The sequence below is a fragment of the Chroicocephalus ridibundus genome, chromosome 7 (assembly GCF_963924245.1).
Source record: "Chroicocephalus ridibundus chromosome 7, bChrRid1.1, whole genome shotgun sequence".
Lineage (NCBI taxonomy): Eukaryota > Metazoa > Chordata > Aves > Charadriiformes > Laridae > Chroicocephalus > Chroicocephalus ridibundus.
Window position 1 is genome coordinate 25482085 of NC_086290.1, and position 19022 is coordinate 25501106.

The following is a 19022-nucleotide window of genomic DNA, read 5'->3' on the forward strand; positions in this document are numbered from 1 at the left end:
CTTCAAGCTCAGCCTCTTTTCTTCTAGCCAACTGCTTACCAAAGAAATATGCCTGCTTGCTACCTTTTATGGAGGCCTAGCCTGTCCTCTAGTGGTTGGGTCATTAAACATTATACGGATGGGAAAGGACTTGACAGAGGTGGCTTGAGTGAACACTAAACAGTTGCGGCACCATGGTTTCGCTGACTGAGCTATGCTGTTGCTATGTGCAAAACTGCTGGTACTGGTATGTGTAATGCTGTTTGTGTCAGTGAAACAGCCCGTGAGAAAAGATAAAGGCCTTCAGCTAAGAGTCACTTCTGGGTTCCTTCTCAGGCCTTAAGAGGAAAGAGCATCTACTGCAGCTTAAACTGGGTTGAGAGGAAGAAAAGGCAGTAAGGGCTGCCTTGTGTGATTGCTCTGGAGGGAAAATTGCAATTATGTGGAATAATGCGATGAATGTTTTATAATGGAAGTACAAAATTAGTGAGCTTTATTGATTCATCTGTAATGCACATACTATGTGATAAATCATTAATTTGAGAATTTAGAGTTTCTTACATTTGAAGCCCTTGTTCTGTTGGTTCCTACTCACTCACATATTGAGGAATGAATAGCATTGATTTTCCTCAAGTAGATTGATTGCTTAGACGCAAGAACTTCTCAATTTTTTCCCCACAGACTATAGCAAAGGAAGAGCTGCAGCTTTGATCTCACTGACTGGCAGCCTCTTCTATTCCTCTGGCACGCACTTTAATTTTTTTAAGGCAATATGAAAGAACTGGCTTTTGTGGCATTTTCCTCTGCTATGCCAATTTCTTAGCTCTATCCTTTTAGCAAAAGGGATTTTTAGATATATTTTCATCATACTGTTCAGTTAACATCATACTGTTCAGAAATAAATGTTAACATCATATCCTGATGTTAACATTTATTTCTGTTAAAGTGATGAAGAAGCTGTGGCAGCAATGAGGCTGTTAAAAGGAAGATGCAATATCGAAGTAGCGCATGTATGTAAGAAAATTACACTTGGTACAGCAGAAGAGATTAGAACAGAGGGCAGAGAAGATAGCCCATGGAGAACTGTAAAAGGCACTGGTAAATTGTCAGCATCTGAATTAATCATTTGTGTCCACACTGTAAAGCAGACAAGAGTTATAAGCCTGAAGGAAGGCACAGTTTGAGTTTTGTTTTGCTATCATCTACATCTGACCCCAAACATCCTGCTGAGATTTCTGTAGCTACCTACCCTTCTCCCACGCTACTCAAGGCAGGTTGTGTTGACTGTACGCTGAAGCTTATGGTACACAGATTACTTGGGAAGATATGATCTAGATCCTAAAATATTTTGTAGAAAATATTTCACACAGAACTTTGCAAAATGGGGAGACCTGCTGCTCTGCATTCCTCTGCTCCTCACGTTTTAAATCATGTTATGTATTAGCATCCTTAAAAAACCTGCATCTTGCAAGCCACGTTATCACAACAGAAGGATGTGGATGGTTTTCACTGTATGCTACACTCACCCTTCTCATGCTGTGTGTTGGGTTCCTTCCAATTGTCCAATCCTATTCACAGGCTGTGCTGCCCAGCTCATTTTTCACCTACAATAAACCAGAGCCTTTTTGACACAGTTTCATGGCTGAGGACGGGATGGACTGCAGGCTGGAGGAAGGCTTCAGAAAAATTCCTGAAATGCGGACTGCGCCTTCCTTCCACTCACCTACTGTGGGTGGAATACGGGGGTGGGGGGGGGGGGGGGGGGGGACGACGACGGACAGGCACACAGGGCTCTGGAGAGCTGCTAAAATACTCCTGAGCTGCTTATTATAACTAAAAAGCTTGTATTTCCTCCCCCTCCCCCCCAACCCCAGTCAAGGACATCTGTGGTGAAGCAAGGGCAGGGACCACTAAGCGGAGTTCAAGTGTGCTCAGGACGCCAACACCTTCCATGAGGGAAGCACCTCCTCTCCAGCCTGGCCTCACACCTCTGCCCCAGCCCAGTGCTCCCCGCCCGGCGGCCGCCGCCTCCCCGCGCCGCTACCTGCCACCTGCGGGGCGGCGGGGCCGGGCGCTCCCCCGGGCGGGTGCCCCGGGTCCCAGCCCAGCGGCGGGCCGAGGCGTGAAGGCCGCCGAGGCGAGGGTGGGGGCAGCCAGGCGGACCCGCACCCCCGCTCCCCGCTGCCTGCGGCGGGCAGGGCGGGCCGCCGCGGGGGCCTGGGCGAGCCCATCGCGCCGTGCGCGGAGGGAGGGAGGGAGGGAGCGAGGGAGGGAGGACGGACGGACCGACCGACCGGCGGGGCGGGCAGGGGGGACAAGCCGCCGCCAGCCGGGTGCGCGGCGACCTGATCCCTGTCCAACATGGTCGCCGCTCACACCTCCCATTCCTCATCCTCCGGCGAGTGGATCGCTTGCCTGGATAAAAGGTACTGGCATCTTCACAGGAGCGGTTGCGGGGAGGGGGATGCTGTGTGCGTGCAACCAGCCCCCCTGCATGCAAGCATGTACGTATGTATATATGTATGTATGTGTGTGTGTATGTGCTGACACCGCCCGCGCTCCCCATCAGATCCTGCCTTACATAAGGAGCGTGCAGGTGGGAAGCAAAATGCCCGGAGGAAGCGAAGCCGGGGCAGGATGAGAGGCTGGAAATGCTGCCGGCTGCGGAGGGGACGGGCGGTCCCCGCGGGGATCGCAGCTCTCCGCCGAGCTCGGCTGCCCGCAGAACGCTACACGTGCTGGAGGGGGAGCCGCAGGGCGGGGAGAGGGCGACACGGCCCGGGGGGCCTGGGGCTGCCGGGCGGGGGACGCGCCCTGCCGGCCATGGCAGAGCCGCTGCCCGCATCCTTCGCGCCCCGCGCCCGCCCTTCGCCTCGCCTCGCCTCGCCGCCCCTCACCTCGGCACGCCGCCCACCCGCCTCGCCTCGGCACGCCAGCCCCTGCCGCACCTCGGCTCACCGCCCCCCCGCCTCGCCTCGCCTCGCCTCGCCTCGCCTCGCCTCAGCACACCAGCCCCCGCCTCGCCTCGCCTCACCTCAGTGTACCGCCCCCCCACACCCTCACAGCCCCCGGCCCAGCCGCCTCACAGGTGGGGCGGGAAAGGGCAGACCCTCGCCTCAGAGCGCTCCGTGGCGAAAGCAGGTGCAGGACTGCTGGCCGGGAGGGGGGTGGGAAATATGTCCGCCTCGAAAGAGGACGCCGGAGGTTTCCCTCAGCGGCGGCACCTTCTTGTCCCCGCTGCGGCGGCGACCTGGGGGCCTGCGATTTGTCCCCCCGGACGGCCAGCACGGCGTGAGTGGGAGATGACGGCTGGCTAAGGTGTGCGCACTTCTAAAAATACCGGCTATTTAGTTATTAGAAAAAGACGTTCCTTGGAGTGCTTTCCATGGGTGTTGCAGCAGAAAGTGAGTCGAGTTGCATGGTGGGTGGCTTGAACGTCCTTTACTCTATTGCTACCTTCAACACTTACTGGATCAGTTCAGAAGTGAAGTCATTCGATTTCTGAATGCCCACTGCATCTCCTGTAGTCTAGGAAAATAGTAACAAAAATTTAGACCATAAATATGCTATAGGGTTCAAATAAAGCTACTGGAGAGAGTTCACTTACAGGGCGTATGGCAGGTTACTGAGCATCCTTAGCCAGCGCTGTGGAGAGAAGCCTTTGTGCACGCAGAAGGAACCTTCCTCTTCTCATAATTTCTGCCGTTTCCAGCTAACCTCTTAGTGGTGTAGGGCTGCTCTTCTAAGGTTTTCCTTGACAGTCCAGGCAGCAAACTGTAAGAAGCTAACGAAACTTTTGGTGTAGGGACCTGCCACGGATACTGATCCCTCTCTGTAACTTCTTAAAGGTTAAACATCGTCTATAAATGTTGAAAGTACTCTAAATGTAAATACAAACAGAACTGGTGATGGTGACCTCACCATATAAAAACTGAAGTGAAGCAGGGAGCTGGATTCTCCACTCTGTAAACTGACATTGAGTGGGTGTGAAGAAGCAGAGTATGAGCCCCAGGATTTTTAAATAGGTGATCCTGTAATTTCTCAGGTTTCTTAAATGCAATACATTGTGAGATCTAAATTGTAAACTGATATTCAGGGATTCATGCTTAATGAGGTGCATAGCCTTGGGGAGTGAATGATGTTCTAAGAAACACATGCGAGGCATTTAATTTAGAAATCTCTCTGCCATTATATTTATATGAAAATTAATATGCTGACCGTTTTTATACTGGGAATTTCATTAGAGCTATGAAGATGAAACTTTTTTTTCCCTTTTTGTTACTTGGAGTAAGCTAGTAGCACCAATTTGGTGAGTGGGAAGAATCAGTTCCAGGTGCCCTGAAGGATTATATATTATTATCCTTCTTTTCCAGAGGGCAATCTGGATGTAGGACAAACCCAGGACATGAGAGATTGTAGGTTTTTTCCTTGGTCTCTGCCATGCTTTGCTTTATGATCATAGGAAATACACTTACGAGCTTTGTTCTGTTTTTCCATTTAAAAAGCCAGTTAAAGCTATGCTAGAAAAGTAACATAGGAATCTAAGTACTATTAGATAAAGCATTTTTAATTAATTTACACACTTGTATTTCTAGAGTGTATTTCTCTTCCATAGATGACCTATTGGTGTACTCATTTGACTTACTATGTCATTTCTATGTATTTTAAGCTTTTTAAAAAATCTTAACGGCATTGTCTAAGGATTCTGTAAATATAGGATCACTTAATGAGCCAAATCTCTGTAGGATACCATGTTTTTATTGAATAATAAAGATAGTTTTAATACATTTTAGTTAATGAATATATTTTCAGGAGGAAGGTAGTCCTAAAACAGGTTTGCATTAGAATTTTAGGTGAGACACAACAAAGACAATTAAAATGGCATGTAATATGGATTATCCAACTTCATTCTTTAAAAAAAGGAGAATTAAGCTGTAAACGGAAATAACAAAATACATCATGTACAGAAATTATGTATTTTGTATACGTTCTCCATGTTTTTCCCCATGTCACATATCAAACTAGAACTAGTAACATCTAAAATGACAGCACATATGAAAATGAAGAACCACCAATATGTTTCAGGAGAAATGTTATTACTGTGTAGGGTACTGTGGGCTAGGACCATGCAGCTTCCATGTGTGTTTACTAACTACAAAAGCCAAAGATCCAACACTTAAATACACAGGGCAGTATTTATATATGAAGTCAGAAGTGCAAAGGTAGAGAAAAACGGGAACAGAAAAATTCATAACACTGTGGTCTATCAAGAATATTTTATTTTTGCAGGAGAGAGAGAGGATCAGTGGTTTACGCTGTACATCCTGGTTGCACCTGGAGATGTAAATAATTTTTCTGCTAAGGAAACCAGTCCTTTTATCTTTGAAGTAAATAGTTGCCTTATCACTGATTTCCTAGGGAGCAGAAGTATGCCTGCCATCTTAGCATTTTTCTGTATGTCCGATCTGCACATAATAATTAAAAGAAGGTTGCTGATTTATGCAAGTGTGTATAATTAGCTTATGAACAATGTCTTCTCTACTCTCATGGTTTCTTTCACACCAAAGGCTATCTAACCAGGAAGTTTCCATGTTGACATAATCTTTACTGAATGGTAGACAAAGTATTTTTTGCATAACTGTTATTTCTCTAAACCTGATCACAATTATGAATTCAGGTACGTGTTTTAATTGGATTTAAATACAAAATTTTAAATTGTGTACAGCATTCACAACAGTCAGAGATCCCAGGATTTCATACCTGCCTATGGCATCTTGTCTTTTCCTCTTTATTAAATATAACCTTTAGTGCCTTAGTGGACTCGAGGAGCAGATCAGAGAGCAAAGCATGTAACTTTGCTAGCCTGGTGTGCTAAGATGTTATGATCTTTGCTCAGCTATTTATAAATTATTAAAATATGAATGGGTGTTTTGAGGACATACTGTACATACTGAGCTTTTATATCCTTGTCATCCTTATTAGACTTTTGACTTGCATCATTTACATCTAACAAAACCAAAATAAGACATACAGAATAATATCTTAGATCTGTACCATAAGCCAAGCTCCCATAGATTTGAGTGTAAATTCTGGCTGAAGCTACGTAACAGCAACATATTTGACTGAGGATTTTTTTTTTAGTTCACTGTAACATATATTTGAGGTGTAAGTTGTTTGTATATGCTTAGTAGTCAACAGGTCTCTTGTGAGTATACATATAGGCTAGAATAAAGAACTGATATTCTGAAAGAATTGTTGTAAAAGAAGAATGGAAAACGTGTGTCGTCTTCTATAACCTAAAATTACGTCAAAGATAATGTGATATAGATTTGTAATCAGACAATATTGTGAATATTTTAGAATTGCTTTCTGATGCTATTTTATTTAATTTTAAAATATATTTTTAAGTGATTGGTAAAACACACATTGACTTCTGTATATTTTAAATTTCTACCCTTGCTTTTTATTTGTAACAAATCCATAGAAATAACTCTACCGCTTTTCACGTAGTTTGGATCTGAACAAAATCATGGACATACACTGCAGCTCCTGTTGGCCTGCATGCTTTTGTTTTCTCTCTGTATGTAGTAGGTAGCTAAGCTGGTGTATACTTGGATCAAGTCTGTGTGGGGATCTATCAGCAGCAGGCACCGTGGTGGTGGTGGAAACTCATAGACAGAGCAGTATAGACACACCCTAAGTGCTTTCTAGCACTCATGCAAAGGTGCAATCTTCTGAGAGTGATGAATAATAACTTATTTATCTTTCCACATCATGCAACTCATTTTCTAGTCCAGTGCAAAGGTGCAGTCTTTCATGAATAATAAAAAAGCTCTTTTTCTTTCCGTATCTCCTCAGAGAGACCAAAATAATTGTTAATATAGCTTGCCATAAGCTTTTAGGTGTGTGCATTTTATTGAATATATGAATTCAAAATAACTCATAGTGAGGGTGGGAGTTGTATTTTTAAAAAATTCAAACTGCTTTATTCTCTGCTCATGGTCTTAGGCATTTCTAGTATCAGCTTTCACGTGTTACGTGGGGTTGCAGTAAGTTACACGTTTGTTCTACGTACAGGTATTAAGAGGAAGAAAAGGTGATTGCCCTAGCATTCATGTGTATAAACATTGTCATGGCCCACCAGAGCAAACTAGTACATACATATGCCTATTAGGACAGAATATATTCAAATTTAGTTGGTAGTGTTTTGAAGTGGATGCGTGATTGGTGTGGTACTTGTGCAACTGTAAGTTTTCTCTTTTACCAGATAATACTGGAAACTGTCATTGCCTGAGTTATTTCTGGCATGTTTTTAGGATGTGATCTCTAAAATCCTGTATTCTGAGTAGATTAAATTTCTTTTATAACAAAACCTCATATTTAGAGCAAAGGATCTGTAGTCCTCAGCACAGGAATATCCAGTGTAATATCTCTTTGCGTCTGCATCTTACAATTTGCTGCATTTAACGAGCTCTTCATTCTTATGATACTTCCTTTGTTCTGTAAGTCTTTTTTGCACTGTATTTGTCGTGATCACTTACTACGGCTGCCGATTTGTCAGTATTCTCAATGTTTCCTGAACTGACTTGCCACTTCATTTTTGAATTCAGCAGCTGTCAAAAAGTATGTCAACGTAAATCTGTAGAAGTTATTTCCTAGCTGCTGTAAGTTTTAAATTTTCATTAGCTGTAAAAATGCAGATCCTAAATGGGTGAAAGTGCATTTAGCGCAGTGTATTGGTGGATGGCAGTGGCCAGAGTTTGAATCAAAGGATATCATCACTTTTGCATATTGTTCAATTATAAATTTCATTTGCAATGTATCTCAGAGCCTGTCGTCATATTAAAGTGCTTTTAATGTCTCTTATGAAGCTACAGTGCTGGTTAATGTAATTTCATCCAGACCTACTTCTGTCAAATGCAATTTTAACTGTCCTGAGCTCCAATTCACATTTATAAAAGTTGGAGGGTTTATTCAATGAGGTTTAGTTACACCTTGGTTGCAAAGCATGCACCATACAGAAAAATTTTCATAAATGAAAAGAGAAAATTTCCTTGAAATTTATTTTTTCTCTTGAAGTATTTGTCTTTTTAAAATGCATATGAAGGTAAAAAAAATTCTTTTTATGTTTTGCTTCCTATTATAGCTATATTGTTCAGGTAGTGTGTTTTTAACTTGAGATAAATCTTTATGAATATCATTACTTAACAAATACATCTTTTGACATACCACTATTTATAGAGTTCTAAAATTTGACCTATTGGAAGGATGCATAATTTGTAGAGCAGGGTATGTAAAGAAATGAAGCGCAATTGATTGCTCTGTCTAACCCTCCAATAATTTTTCAGTGCATTGGCCAAACTGAGATGAAGGCACAAATATAATTGAGTAATATAATAATGAGATGAGTGTGTAGGTAAAAAAGAGACCCCCATATTTGCATTCTTTTGGCCCTCACTAAGGAGGGTAGAACTCAAATATTACAAACTCTGCCTGCCTGCAGGTGACAGCCAGTCGGTCTGCTTTAAACTGTCTGGTCAAGCAGTACCTGCATAGATGAGGATTATCTACAGCATTTCTTGTGCCTTGCATAGCAGGACATCGGAGGTTATCATAGGGGTTCTGAGTCTAGGTGACAGTAGTAATTTGTTGCAAACTAAGCATCAGCAGTTTTACTTGTGTTGCCTTTTTTTTTTTTTTTTTTAAACTCTGGAATGATTTGTGTGTCTAAGAATCCTAGGGAGCAGGGTTTAAATAAAATTTTATTTCCTGTGCATCAGAGGAAATGTGAAAACCAGAATCCCAAGGTCTCATAAAATGGAAATCAAAAGAAAAGAACTGTAATTTGACTATTGTTGAAAGCCTCATGATGAAGTTTTCCTATGACAAGGGAAAGAGGAGCTGAAATGTGAATGTTGAAAACATGGATAGTATATATAGTACATAGTATATATAGTATATATACAGTATATACCGACACAGTAGTATTGGTAATACTACTGTAACAAGTGCAAAGTCCCTTCTGGGGAGAGTTGATTGCCTTTTGTTGCCATGGAAGTAAACCCTTAACTGGATGTTATTCAGATTAACACTAACTTTGTTTATATCTAGCACGTAAATCTCTTACAACAGTTCTAAAGCGTTTTGATAGGTCCCTGGTATCCCTTTCTTAAGCTTCCCTTTCTCAAAGAGAAATTAAAAGTCACAGAGTCTTACAGCATTGCCTGGAGGAGGGAGGTGCTTCAGTGTTGTCCTGCTCTCACTGAGGAAAAACGGTGTCTTGGTACTAGTATTCATCTGCATCCTACTGCTTTGCTTTTCTGCATGTCAGGAGAGGGTAGGAGAAAGTACAGGGAGCATAGAGGAATGATCTGGTTTCAGTGGCATTCCTTGCTGTTCTTTCCTTGCTCATGTTTCAAAGCAGACTATACTTTAAAATACTACTAAATTCACCAAATGCCTCATGGAAGTGGTTACTGGTACCTTCCAGCTCATAGAGTTTGCTTCTGCATCTTTGAATAGATGCTTTAGTTTTAACCCAGAGAGGAACTAGTTTTATTTGTCTGTTATGTAGTGTGATACTCCTTTTTCTACGAACAGCCTCAGCAGTGGAAGAAATACATCATGTCTGCTCATCCTTCATGGGCTGTTCATTGCTGTCTGAAACACAATATTGCACTTTTAAAGAGTTAAAAAGAGCAAGGGAAGAGAATGGACCTCAGTGTTTTCATTCAGTTAGAGCAGGGTTCAAATGTAATACAAATAAACATTTTAAAATTCTAGAGGAATCTTGGCAAAGAAGGTAAAACTACATATCTTCTGTTTTTTCTCTTTCAAGTGTCAAGCCAATTATGAGGAAGAACCTAAAAAAAGGACATATGGTAGAAGAGAAAGTAATAGGCTATAGTTAAACTTGATAAAAACAAAGCTAAAAACTCCAACCTTGTTCCTTTCTTCTAGGTTAACAAGTCTTTTACAGCATACATAAACATTCAAATATTTAATCTTAATACCATCAAAATAGTTTCTTTCATAAAGCTATATAAGCTATTTAAACAGAAATACTTGCCCAAATTGTATATGTGAAGAATTGTGGCAATTATCCTCTGTCTGTGTTTAAACTTTGAGGTTGAATAGTTTGCACTTAAAAATATGAAATAGACTTCTGAAGATACACTTCTGGCAAGTTTTTTTTATAATCTCCTTTTACAGATAGTCAAGCAGAGATTGTCAAGAAAATTGTTTTATCTCTATAAAATATATGCCTGAAATCTTCACAACCAAATAAATCAGGGCTAAAATATCCTTTAAAGAAGCCTTATTGACATAATTGAATAGAGATGTGTAACTAGCATTGATGCCGTCGCTTTTATATGTATGCTGTGATGTTGTATTGAAGAAGCAGAAGAAGACAGATGACGTGTTGTGTGAAAATATTACTGCCAGATAAGACTTACTGTGCTCTGAAGAGGCAAATTAGTATATAAATAAGGAGCTAGATAAAGCATTCGGTGAACAAACGAAGCAGAAAGGCTTGTAGGGCAGTGAAAATAAATTAAATACTCTTGCTTTTCATAATTTCCTAACCATTTTATAGCCCTGCTTTGCAACACTGGAAATGCCCATCTCACTTTGGCCACAGTGGAGTGGGATGTGTGCGCAGTGCGCTGTTGAGATACAAATTTAGGGACAAGCATATTAAATTGAAGATTGGAGGAGGGGTGTAGAGTGTCACCCATGCATTATCCTTCATGGTAAGAGATACTAAGTATGAAGTCTTCATTTCCTCATGTCAGTCATTCCTCCTGCATGGTTTTGTCCTGGCATTTGCTGTGCTCATGGCATGATACCTACTCAGTTATCGGGCCAGTTAGTGAAGTGTGGTTACTACAGCTGCTAAAGCTTTTTCTGGGCTTGTATCCTGTAGAAAGGGAAATGGAGATACAGCAGCAGTGCCCCACAAAGATGCTGAAAACTTGGGAAAAGGGAGTAAGAAGTTGGGTTTTTTTTAAACAAAACAGATGAAGACAAATGTAACACTTCTACAGTTTGTTTTACTTCAAATTTATTTTAAATTGGGTGAGGCAGCCTAGGTAGCGTCTACTTTGCTGGACAGAGTCATAGATTTTCTACGAGAAGGATGGCCTTGCCCTAAAATGCTTCTACTCTAGCTGATATCTCTAACAGACTGTTGAGAACTGAAGAATTTTAATTTATTTAAGAGTGTTGTACACACTTTTAGATTTGTCTGTGGTCCTAAACTATACATTGGACTAGAGCTTTCAGAAACAGGACTACAGTTAGGAAAGGACAAATCCAGTGGTAGTTGAAGTCTCACTGAAATGCATTTTTTAACTTCTTATGCTCACAGATATCAAGTTATAACTCTGCAGCATCAGCAGTGAGAGGACACTTCAGTAGCACCCCAACATCAGTGTCATGGAAGAGAACAGAGGGATACCTGCACTAGTTTAGCAGAGGGGGGCTAAGCTCAGTGAGATTGCTCTTTAATGAGCAGCAGTGATCACAGAGGGAGTGACTTCAGGCGCTCTGATATGGTCTCTGGAAAAGCCTTTCCAGAAGCTTTTGGAGCCATGTAGGGAGATTCACCTCTTTGGGGTTGACTTTTGCAGCCCATTGCCCTGGTTTGGGGAATGGTTCCTTTCTGGATTAATACCACTGCCTCCTATTAGTGTGACTACAGTGACATTGAAACTTGAATAACTCTCCATCGGCCATCAGTAGTACTTTTCTAATTAATAGGTTTAATCATTAATGTTCTAAGGAATATATTATAATATTATCTGTTTAAATAGTATTCTAAACTATGCTTTAAAAAAGTTTACAGCAACTTAGTAAGATAGCTGCAATGAGTAGGTAAATTTATGTTGTCCTGTGCTGATGTTGTTCCGTGCTAGGCAGCTTGTACTTAGGAAACAGAAAACAAAGTTTGGCATCATAAATAGATTCATTAATTTTAATGATGATGACAATAGCTACAATGATGATAATTTTATTAAAAGATACTTTGTAGAAAGTGGTCAAACTTTGCCTGAGTTTTGCAGGCATGTGGAAAAAGCGGTTAATTGGTATTAATTGGAATTACCATGGTATTTTATTGTTCTCATTATGCTCTCTCACTAAGTAAAACTATCCTTTTGAAACCAGTCTCATTGTGATAGATTATAAGCACTTGATAGAAATGAGTTTCGGTTCTACTACTATTACTGTTACACTGCAATCTGGAGTTTTTACACAGGCAAAATGCCATGTTCTAAAACACTAAGGGCCACCTCAGCTTGGGACACCAAGTGTTACTTAATTCCTTACTCCTAAACATTGAGGATATTTCCCAGGAGCTCTGATCTAATCCAAAGGCATTTTGCTGTCAAGCAGCTTGGATCCTAGTTAATTTTTATGCTTATTCACCATCTTAACCAAACAGCTAAATCTTAAACTAGGTGTTTGTCTTGTGTCTCATTTGAGAAACATTAATAAATTGTTATTCCAGGCTACAGTTAAGATTCCTTGCATGATTCTGTGCTGGCTGCTGCTCTCTCTTTTTTTTTTTTTTGCTTTTTTGTAAAACACAGCTGGAGGACGAGGTACCTTTTCTAAGACGGATTAATAGTTAAATCATTCACTGAAAGGCTCTCCCAAATTCTAGCTTCGTTTCCAAATGTGCTTGATCAAAATTTGTGCCCTCCCAGTAAAAATATTCCTAATCTTCTTAATAGGATTTTGACAAGAGAGTTAATGCTTATTAGTACCTGTCAGCTAGTGCACAGTTAAAAAAAAAGGAATGGGTGAAAATCTTACTTGAAATATTTCAAAAGGGAACTGTTGTAGTTGGTTGTAGTTTGAATTGGTAAGAGGATGTCACTGTGATGTAGAAGGAACTATACACCAGAGAGTTATTATTCTTATCTGTAGTTAATCCTCGTAAGTTGGAGTATAAATGAGGATAGAGATTTAATCCCTGCTAGACTTAATTTAATAAGAAAGATGAGAGACAGAGATTCAATGTGAGTAGGATCTGGGCGTCTTTCCTGAGACGAAGATTTGGATCCCTTAAGTCTTCGATTCCAAAGAGGAATATTTAAAAAAATCCCATGGAAGGAGTGCTGACACTGTGTGTGTGACAATAAGATGATAAAGATATGTATTTGTGAATTCAGGTTCATTGTAAGCTACCTGACTTCTGTTCATTTAGAAGCCCATCCACTGGCTAAGAGAATGTTTTTGTCAGTATTATTAACTAGCAGCATTTGAGTGAGTGATAGGTCTAATGATCACAGACAGTTGTCTGTCTTTCTGGTACCCCTTTATACATAAATGATTTCTGCATCTGATCCAGCATGATCTCCTAGGAACGTTCTGTGTTTCTTTCTGCGCATAGTGGTAGGCATTTAGTCTGTTATGAAAGACTCTTTCTAACGCTGTCAGTTAGTGGTTGGTTTACCTGCTGATTCATAACGTTTGATAATCACATTTAAAATGTATGTTATGGAGGTAATTTGCTTTAGTTTCATACATACGTAGTAGTTTTCTGAACCTGCTGAACTGCTGGTCCACTGCTACTTTGTTGGAGGGAGTTCTACAATTTTATTTTTCCTGAAATCTTGTGGGTTTTTTTTAAGGTGTTACTGTCATAGATTTTAAATGTTTTAAATATTTGGATTAAAACTCTTTACCCTTACCAATGAAGAGTTAAGATTCTTGCTTCTGTATTTAATTTGTCCAACGTTAAGAGACAGGAGCTGCATGAAAGGGAATATACTTATTGCAGTTGTCTTGCTTGCTTTCAAGTGAGAAGAGAAAAGAGAACACTCAAGTTAGTTTGTACCTAGTACAACGCGGAAGAGAGATGTGGATATAGCAGGTACTGCTGGTATCTAAAGCTTTTCTTTTAGCCAGGTAGAGAACTTCTATTTTGGGCACTGATTCCACAGACCTCTTGTATGTTTAGGCATCTGTTTATTCGTGTTCCCTTACAAACTTAAAACTATATGTCATTCTAAGCTCTTTAGGATAGGGACTGTATCATCATATATACTTTCGTGGTAATTGCTACAGGAGGACTTCCGTGCTAAATGGGGCTTCTGGACACTGCCTGTGTTGAAATGATAATAATCATGCTCAGGTTGATAAAGGAGAGTTGTTAGGATGTTTTGGGAGGGTTTCATTATGTACCTGTGAAATGCATTTTAATTGGTTTATATTGTAGTGTGAGGTTTAATGCAAACATTTGTAAGTCTGGTGCATGCAGGTGGGGATGTTTCTCTGGTAAAGCCCTTGAAAATTTTTTCCTTTGTTTTCTTGCAGACCTTTGGAACGTTCCAGTGAAGATGTAGATATAATATTCACAAGACTGAAAGAAGTGAAAGCTTTTGAGAAATTTCATCCAAACCTTCTCCAGCAGATATGTCTGTGTGGATATTATGAAAATCTGGAAAAAGGAATCACATGTAAGAGAGCTTCATATGATGATCTATTTTATGTAGATAAAATCAGGGGTTAGGCTGGGATTGTCTCCGGGAGATCAATGAGAGAGCACAATCAGTGGAACGTCCTTAAAAATGTTTACAGTCATAGTCATGGGTGAAGGCAGGACTAAACTGCTTGCTCTACAAATACAGTGTGCAGTGAATCTACGGTAACAAGGCACACATTATTAGATATAGGACTCTGCCACTGTTTTCTTGAAAGATTAGAAGCAAGTCATTGCACTATAGCCTTATTCTTCCTCTGCAAATGTATTATTGATTTCTTTTGTAGGTGCTTTGTGATGTCAGGGGCAAAAGTGTATCACCTAGGCATATCACTAATAGCGTGTGGTTTGCAGTCACTCTGGGTAACACAAGACAGATTTGCAGAGCTGCATACTGCTTGGGGTGCAACAGCTCTGTGTTTGCTCTGGCAACCTGTATGACAGATGAAGGTAGACAGCTGTACTTGGTCTATGAAGCTGAGATGGAAATAAGTGGTGGTCCTGTGATGGGAATGTGTGGGTTCCCAGAGCTGTACCAGGGGAATAGCTGATGGAGACCTGTGCTGTTTGGTAGTCTCAGGTACCCCTCAGGTAAATCTGGCATGCTTTAGGCACACAGCACTGGGGTTTGCTTAGAGTAATAGGGATTCTGATGCTCTGTAATCACACAGTTGGAATGCCTGAACATCAAAGTCCTGCAGTTGCTTCTCAGCCAGAACTCTTATTGAAGGCACTGAGAGCTGTGTCGGCATTCGAAGATTCTGAATTTCCAAGGGACATTGTTCAGAAAGTATTTTTTTTTGTCTGTTTTTTTTTTGTTTATTAACTAAGATAGCAGTAAAAGAGAAGCAAACTGGGCAGAAGAGTGAGACAATTTCATGTGCTTTCATTGTTTCTGTAGCATACCGACCAGTTTACTAAAATACGTGGTTTCCAGTGTCACTGGAAATACTACTGTGATAGTAACTAAGTAGTCTGATACAGCAAATTCTATAGTGCCAGCAGTGACTACAGTAGTGTAGTAATATGAGGAAAAATGTTTGTTAATGTTGCTAAACTTAAAGAGATAGCCCTTATTTACAAGATTTCATCTTTCCAGTATTTCGTCAGGGTGATATTGGGACCAACTGGTATGCTGTTCTGACAGGATCACTGGATGTGAAGGTTTCTGATACGAGCAACCACCAGGTAAAATAGATTTTTCATTGAAACCATCCAGTCAATAGTACAAAGAAAGGGTGTGACTTATGGTGAGGTAGATAACAATGACATATATTGTATAGATATTTTATCTTACCACAAGCATATTTCTCTGTGTCTCCTTTAGTCTCAGTTGTCCTTTGTCTCTGGAGGCAAATCATGCCATTGATTTCAAGAAAACTGCAATGTAATGCTCTGAAAAGTGGTCTACATTTTAAAAGGAAACAAGACTCCTCTGTCTTTTCTAATAGTGCCATATGAAGTTAAGCTAAAGATCTGAGTTCTTTTTCCTGGAAATATTCAGTCCTTGTTCAGAAAGTTCAAACCAAACACACCAACAGTGCAATCTGATAACAGCATACTGCAGTCTCCACTGTGAGAATGGTAAAGTATTATAGAATCATAAAATGGTTTAGGTTGGAAGGCATCTTAAAGATCATCTAGTTCCAACCCCCCTGCCATGGGCAGGGATACCTCCCACTGGACCAGGCTGCTCAAAGCCCCATCCAGCCTGGCTTTGAGCACCTCCAGGGATGGGGCATCCACAACTTCTCTGGGCAGCTGGTTCCAGTGCCTCACCACCCTCATAATGGAAAATTTCTTCCTGATATCTAGTCTAAATCTGCCCTCTTCCAGTTTGAAGCCATTACCCCTTGTCCTATGACTACATGTCCTTGTAAAAAGTCACTCTCCAGCCCCCTTCACATACTGGAAGGCTGCTGTAAGCCTTCTCTTCTCCAGACTGAACAACCCCAAGTCTCTCAGCCTGTCTTCATAGGAGAGGTGCTCTAACTCTCTGATCATCTTTGTGGCCCTCCTCTGGACTCTCTTCAACAGATCCGCTTCGTTCTTGTGATGAGGACTCCAAAGCTGGATGCAGTACTCCAGGTGGGGTCTCATGAGAGCGGAGTAGAGGGGGAGAATCACCTCCCTCCACCTGCTGGCCATGCTTCTTTTGATGCAGCCCAAGATATGGTTGGCCTTCTGGGATGAAAGTGCACATTGACAGCTCATGTTGAGCTTCTCATCAACCAACACCCCTAAGTCCTTCTTTTCAGGGCTATTTTCAATCCATTCTCCCCCCAGGCTGTATTTGCGCTTGGGATTGCCTCGATGCAGGTACAGTAGCGTGCACTAGGCCTTTTTGTACTTCATGAGCTTGGCATGGGCCCAGCTCTCAAGCCTGTCCAGGTCCCTCTGGATGGCATTGCTCACCTCCAGTGTGTCTACTGCACTACACAGCTTGGTGTCATTGGCAAACTTGCTGAGGGTGTACTCAATCCTACTGTCCATGTTGCCAACAAAGATGTTTAACAACACTGGTCTCTCTACTGACCCCTGAGGAACACCACTCGTAGAAAGAGCAGAGTATTGGTACTGCTGCCATGTTAGCCTGGAGGTAATACCTATTCAGCGTTAAGAAGTAAAAGAAAAAGTAAAATTCCCCCCAGATTGCAAGCGATTTCTCAGTATCTTGGTACTCCTGAATTTACAAAATTGGGAATTTAGAGTAAATACAAAAAAAAAAAAGGATGAGATCTTTCTCTTGGAGAGGGTTTCCCACCCATGTCGTCTAATGTCATGCTGACAAGTCATGCACTTCCTGCTGTGAGATGAGTCTTCTGGGAAGGCATCGTGTCCCATTCCCTGCTCCCATGTTTGAGATCTGGGATTGTCCCATCATGTAGCTCAGCATGGGGTTGTACCTCTGACATGTGACTCATTGTGCCTTCACACAAGTGGTATAGCTACCCAGGACCTGAAATACAACAGTACCCCTTTTTCCTGCCTTAATTGAATATAGCATGTGGGACTGCGGATGTATTCTTTGCTTAAACTTTGGTTGATTGGGGAAGGTTTCTTGCTTGTAGAAGATTGGCAGAAATTGGATTTTTCACTTGGTTGAGCACCGCATCACCAATGAAATTGGGTCAGAATGCAAGTCAGGGCAATGTGTGAGCACTGGGTCTTTCTATTTCTTACAGTAAAATGATAAATACAAAAGGAACTTCTTTCATATTATTTTTAGCGACCTCTTCAATATACTATACTAAGTAGAGACTGATTGAGAGTATAATTAGTTTGTCATTGGTATTGTCACAATTTGGAACAGTACTGGGCTCTTATGAGACCCTTTTTTTGCAGGTCTAAAGCAATCAGGAATATTTTCCGGTGTTTGCCGAAAGATGGCACTACACTGTTGTTAAGTTGCATTGCTCTTTACTGAATCAGAAAGAAATATATCCACAAAAGTGTTCTGCATGTGGAAGTTAAATTAAGAATCTATTTGGAGTGTTGATTTGTTCCATTAGATAGAGGATGGAACACTTCAGCCTTTTAAAAAATCTCATGTAAATATTTTTTTCTGTTTATTCAGGTTCACTGCATTTTCCTGCCAATAGGAAACTATAGAACTACAGTTCATGTTGTGCTAGTTTTAGAAATTATATTCTGCACTAATTTCTTAACCTTGCATTTCCTTCTCACAGAACAATGAACTGAATTCTTACCACTACCTAGTTGCCATAGGATACAGCCTCACTGCCAAAAGCACAGCAGCTCATGCATTTACCATTCTAGTGCTGGATAAGTTTGATGCTTGGGGACCCCCAAATAGTATTTGAGTCCAATATTTTCTCTGGTTTTGCTCCAGCTTGGAGTTTATACCTTCTCCATCCTTGGTCCCCTGCTCCTTGTCCTGCCTTTAGCTCCTGGGTGCCCTGTTCCAGTCTTGCCTGTACTTCCTTGTTGGCATGGCGCTAGTCATTCTTGAGCTTGAAGTACTTGCAAGTACTCCCTGCCTTCTTTGCTCACTACAAAGCCTCCTTTGCAAAGTCATAGTAATGATTAATTGCTCTGCTGTTACTATTATACCATAAATGGCACTAATGCTAATGAGAAACTGCCATCAAAACAGAAGAGATGCAGGAGTTTAGCTGAGTTTACAAGGTCAGAAGTTTTTAGTCTCATGTAAATAAGTACAGAAGGACTATGCCATCTTTTCTAGGAAGGGAGATGCTAACTTTAATTCCTATTGGTTAAAAACTCTTTAGAGATGACTAATAATCTTTTAATACTTAAGATGAGCAGGAGGTTGTACTAGATGACCTCCTGAGTTTTCTTGCAGCTTGAATTGTCCTATGATTATATGCTGATGCCTGCAGTGTTAATGTAAATATGGAAAATCAATTCTCTTGATTAAAAATACAGTAGTCCCACTTTTACTAGGTGTTTATCTGTCTGCCTGAGGAACTTCAATTTCAGCAAGTCTGAGAATAAATGTATCGTAGCAGCTGCTGTGTGCTAACTCTTTATGCAGTCACCTTTTGTGTTTGGTAGTTTTCTCCCATTA

At 41.0% G+C, this 19022-nt stretch overlaps 1 protein-coding gene across 3 annotated transcripts in view; it reads left to right on the forward strand.

The window, feature by feature from the left end:
- Positions 1 to 2246: 2246 nt before the first annotated feature.
- Positions 2247 to 19022, forward strand: part of RAPGEF4 (Rap guanine nucleotide exchange factor 4) — a 158455-nt gene continuing 141679 nt past the window's right edge. For all 3 annotated transcript variants that reach the window (XM_063341029.1, XM_063341030.1, XM_063341031.1), the window contains exons 1-3: positions 2247 to 2405; positions 14305 to 14447; positions 15570 to 15658. In XM_063341029.1, the coding sequence (XP_063197099.1) occupies positions 2341 to 2405; positions 14305 to 14447; positions 15570 to 15658 (297 nt within the window). In that variant the 5' untranslated portion in view covers positions 2247 to 2340. The remainder of the gene's footprint in view (positions 2406 to 14304; positions 14448 to 15569; positions 15659 to 19022) is intronic.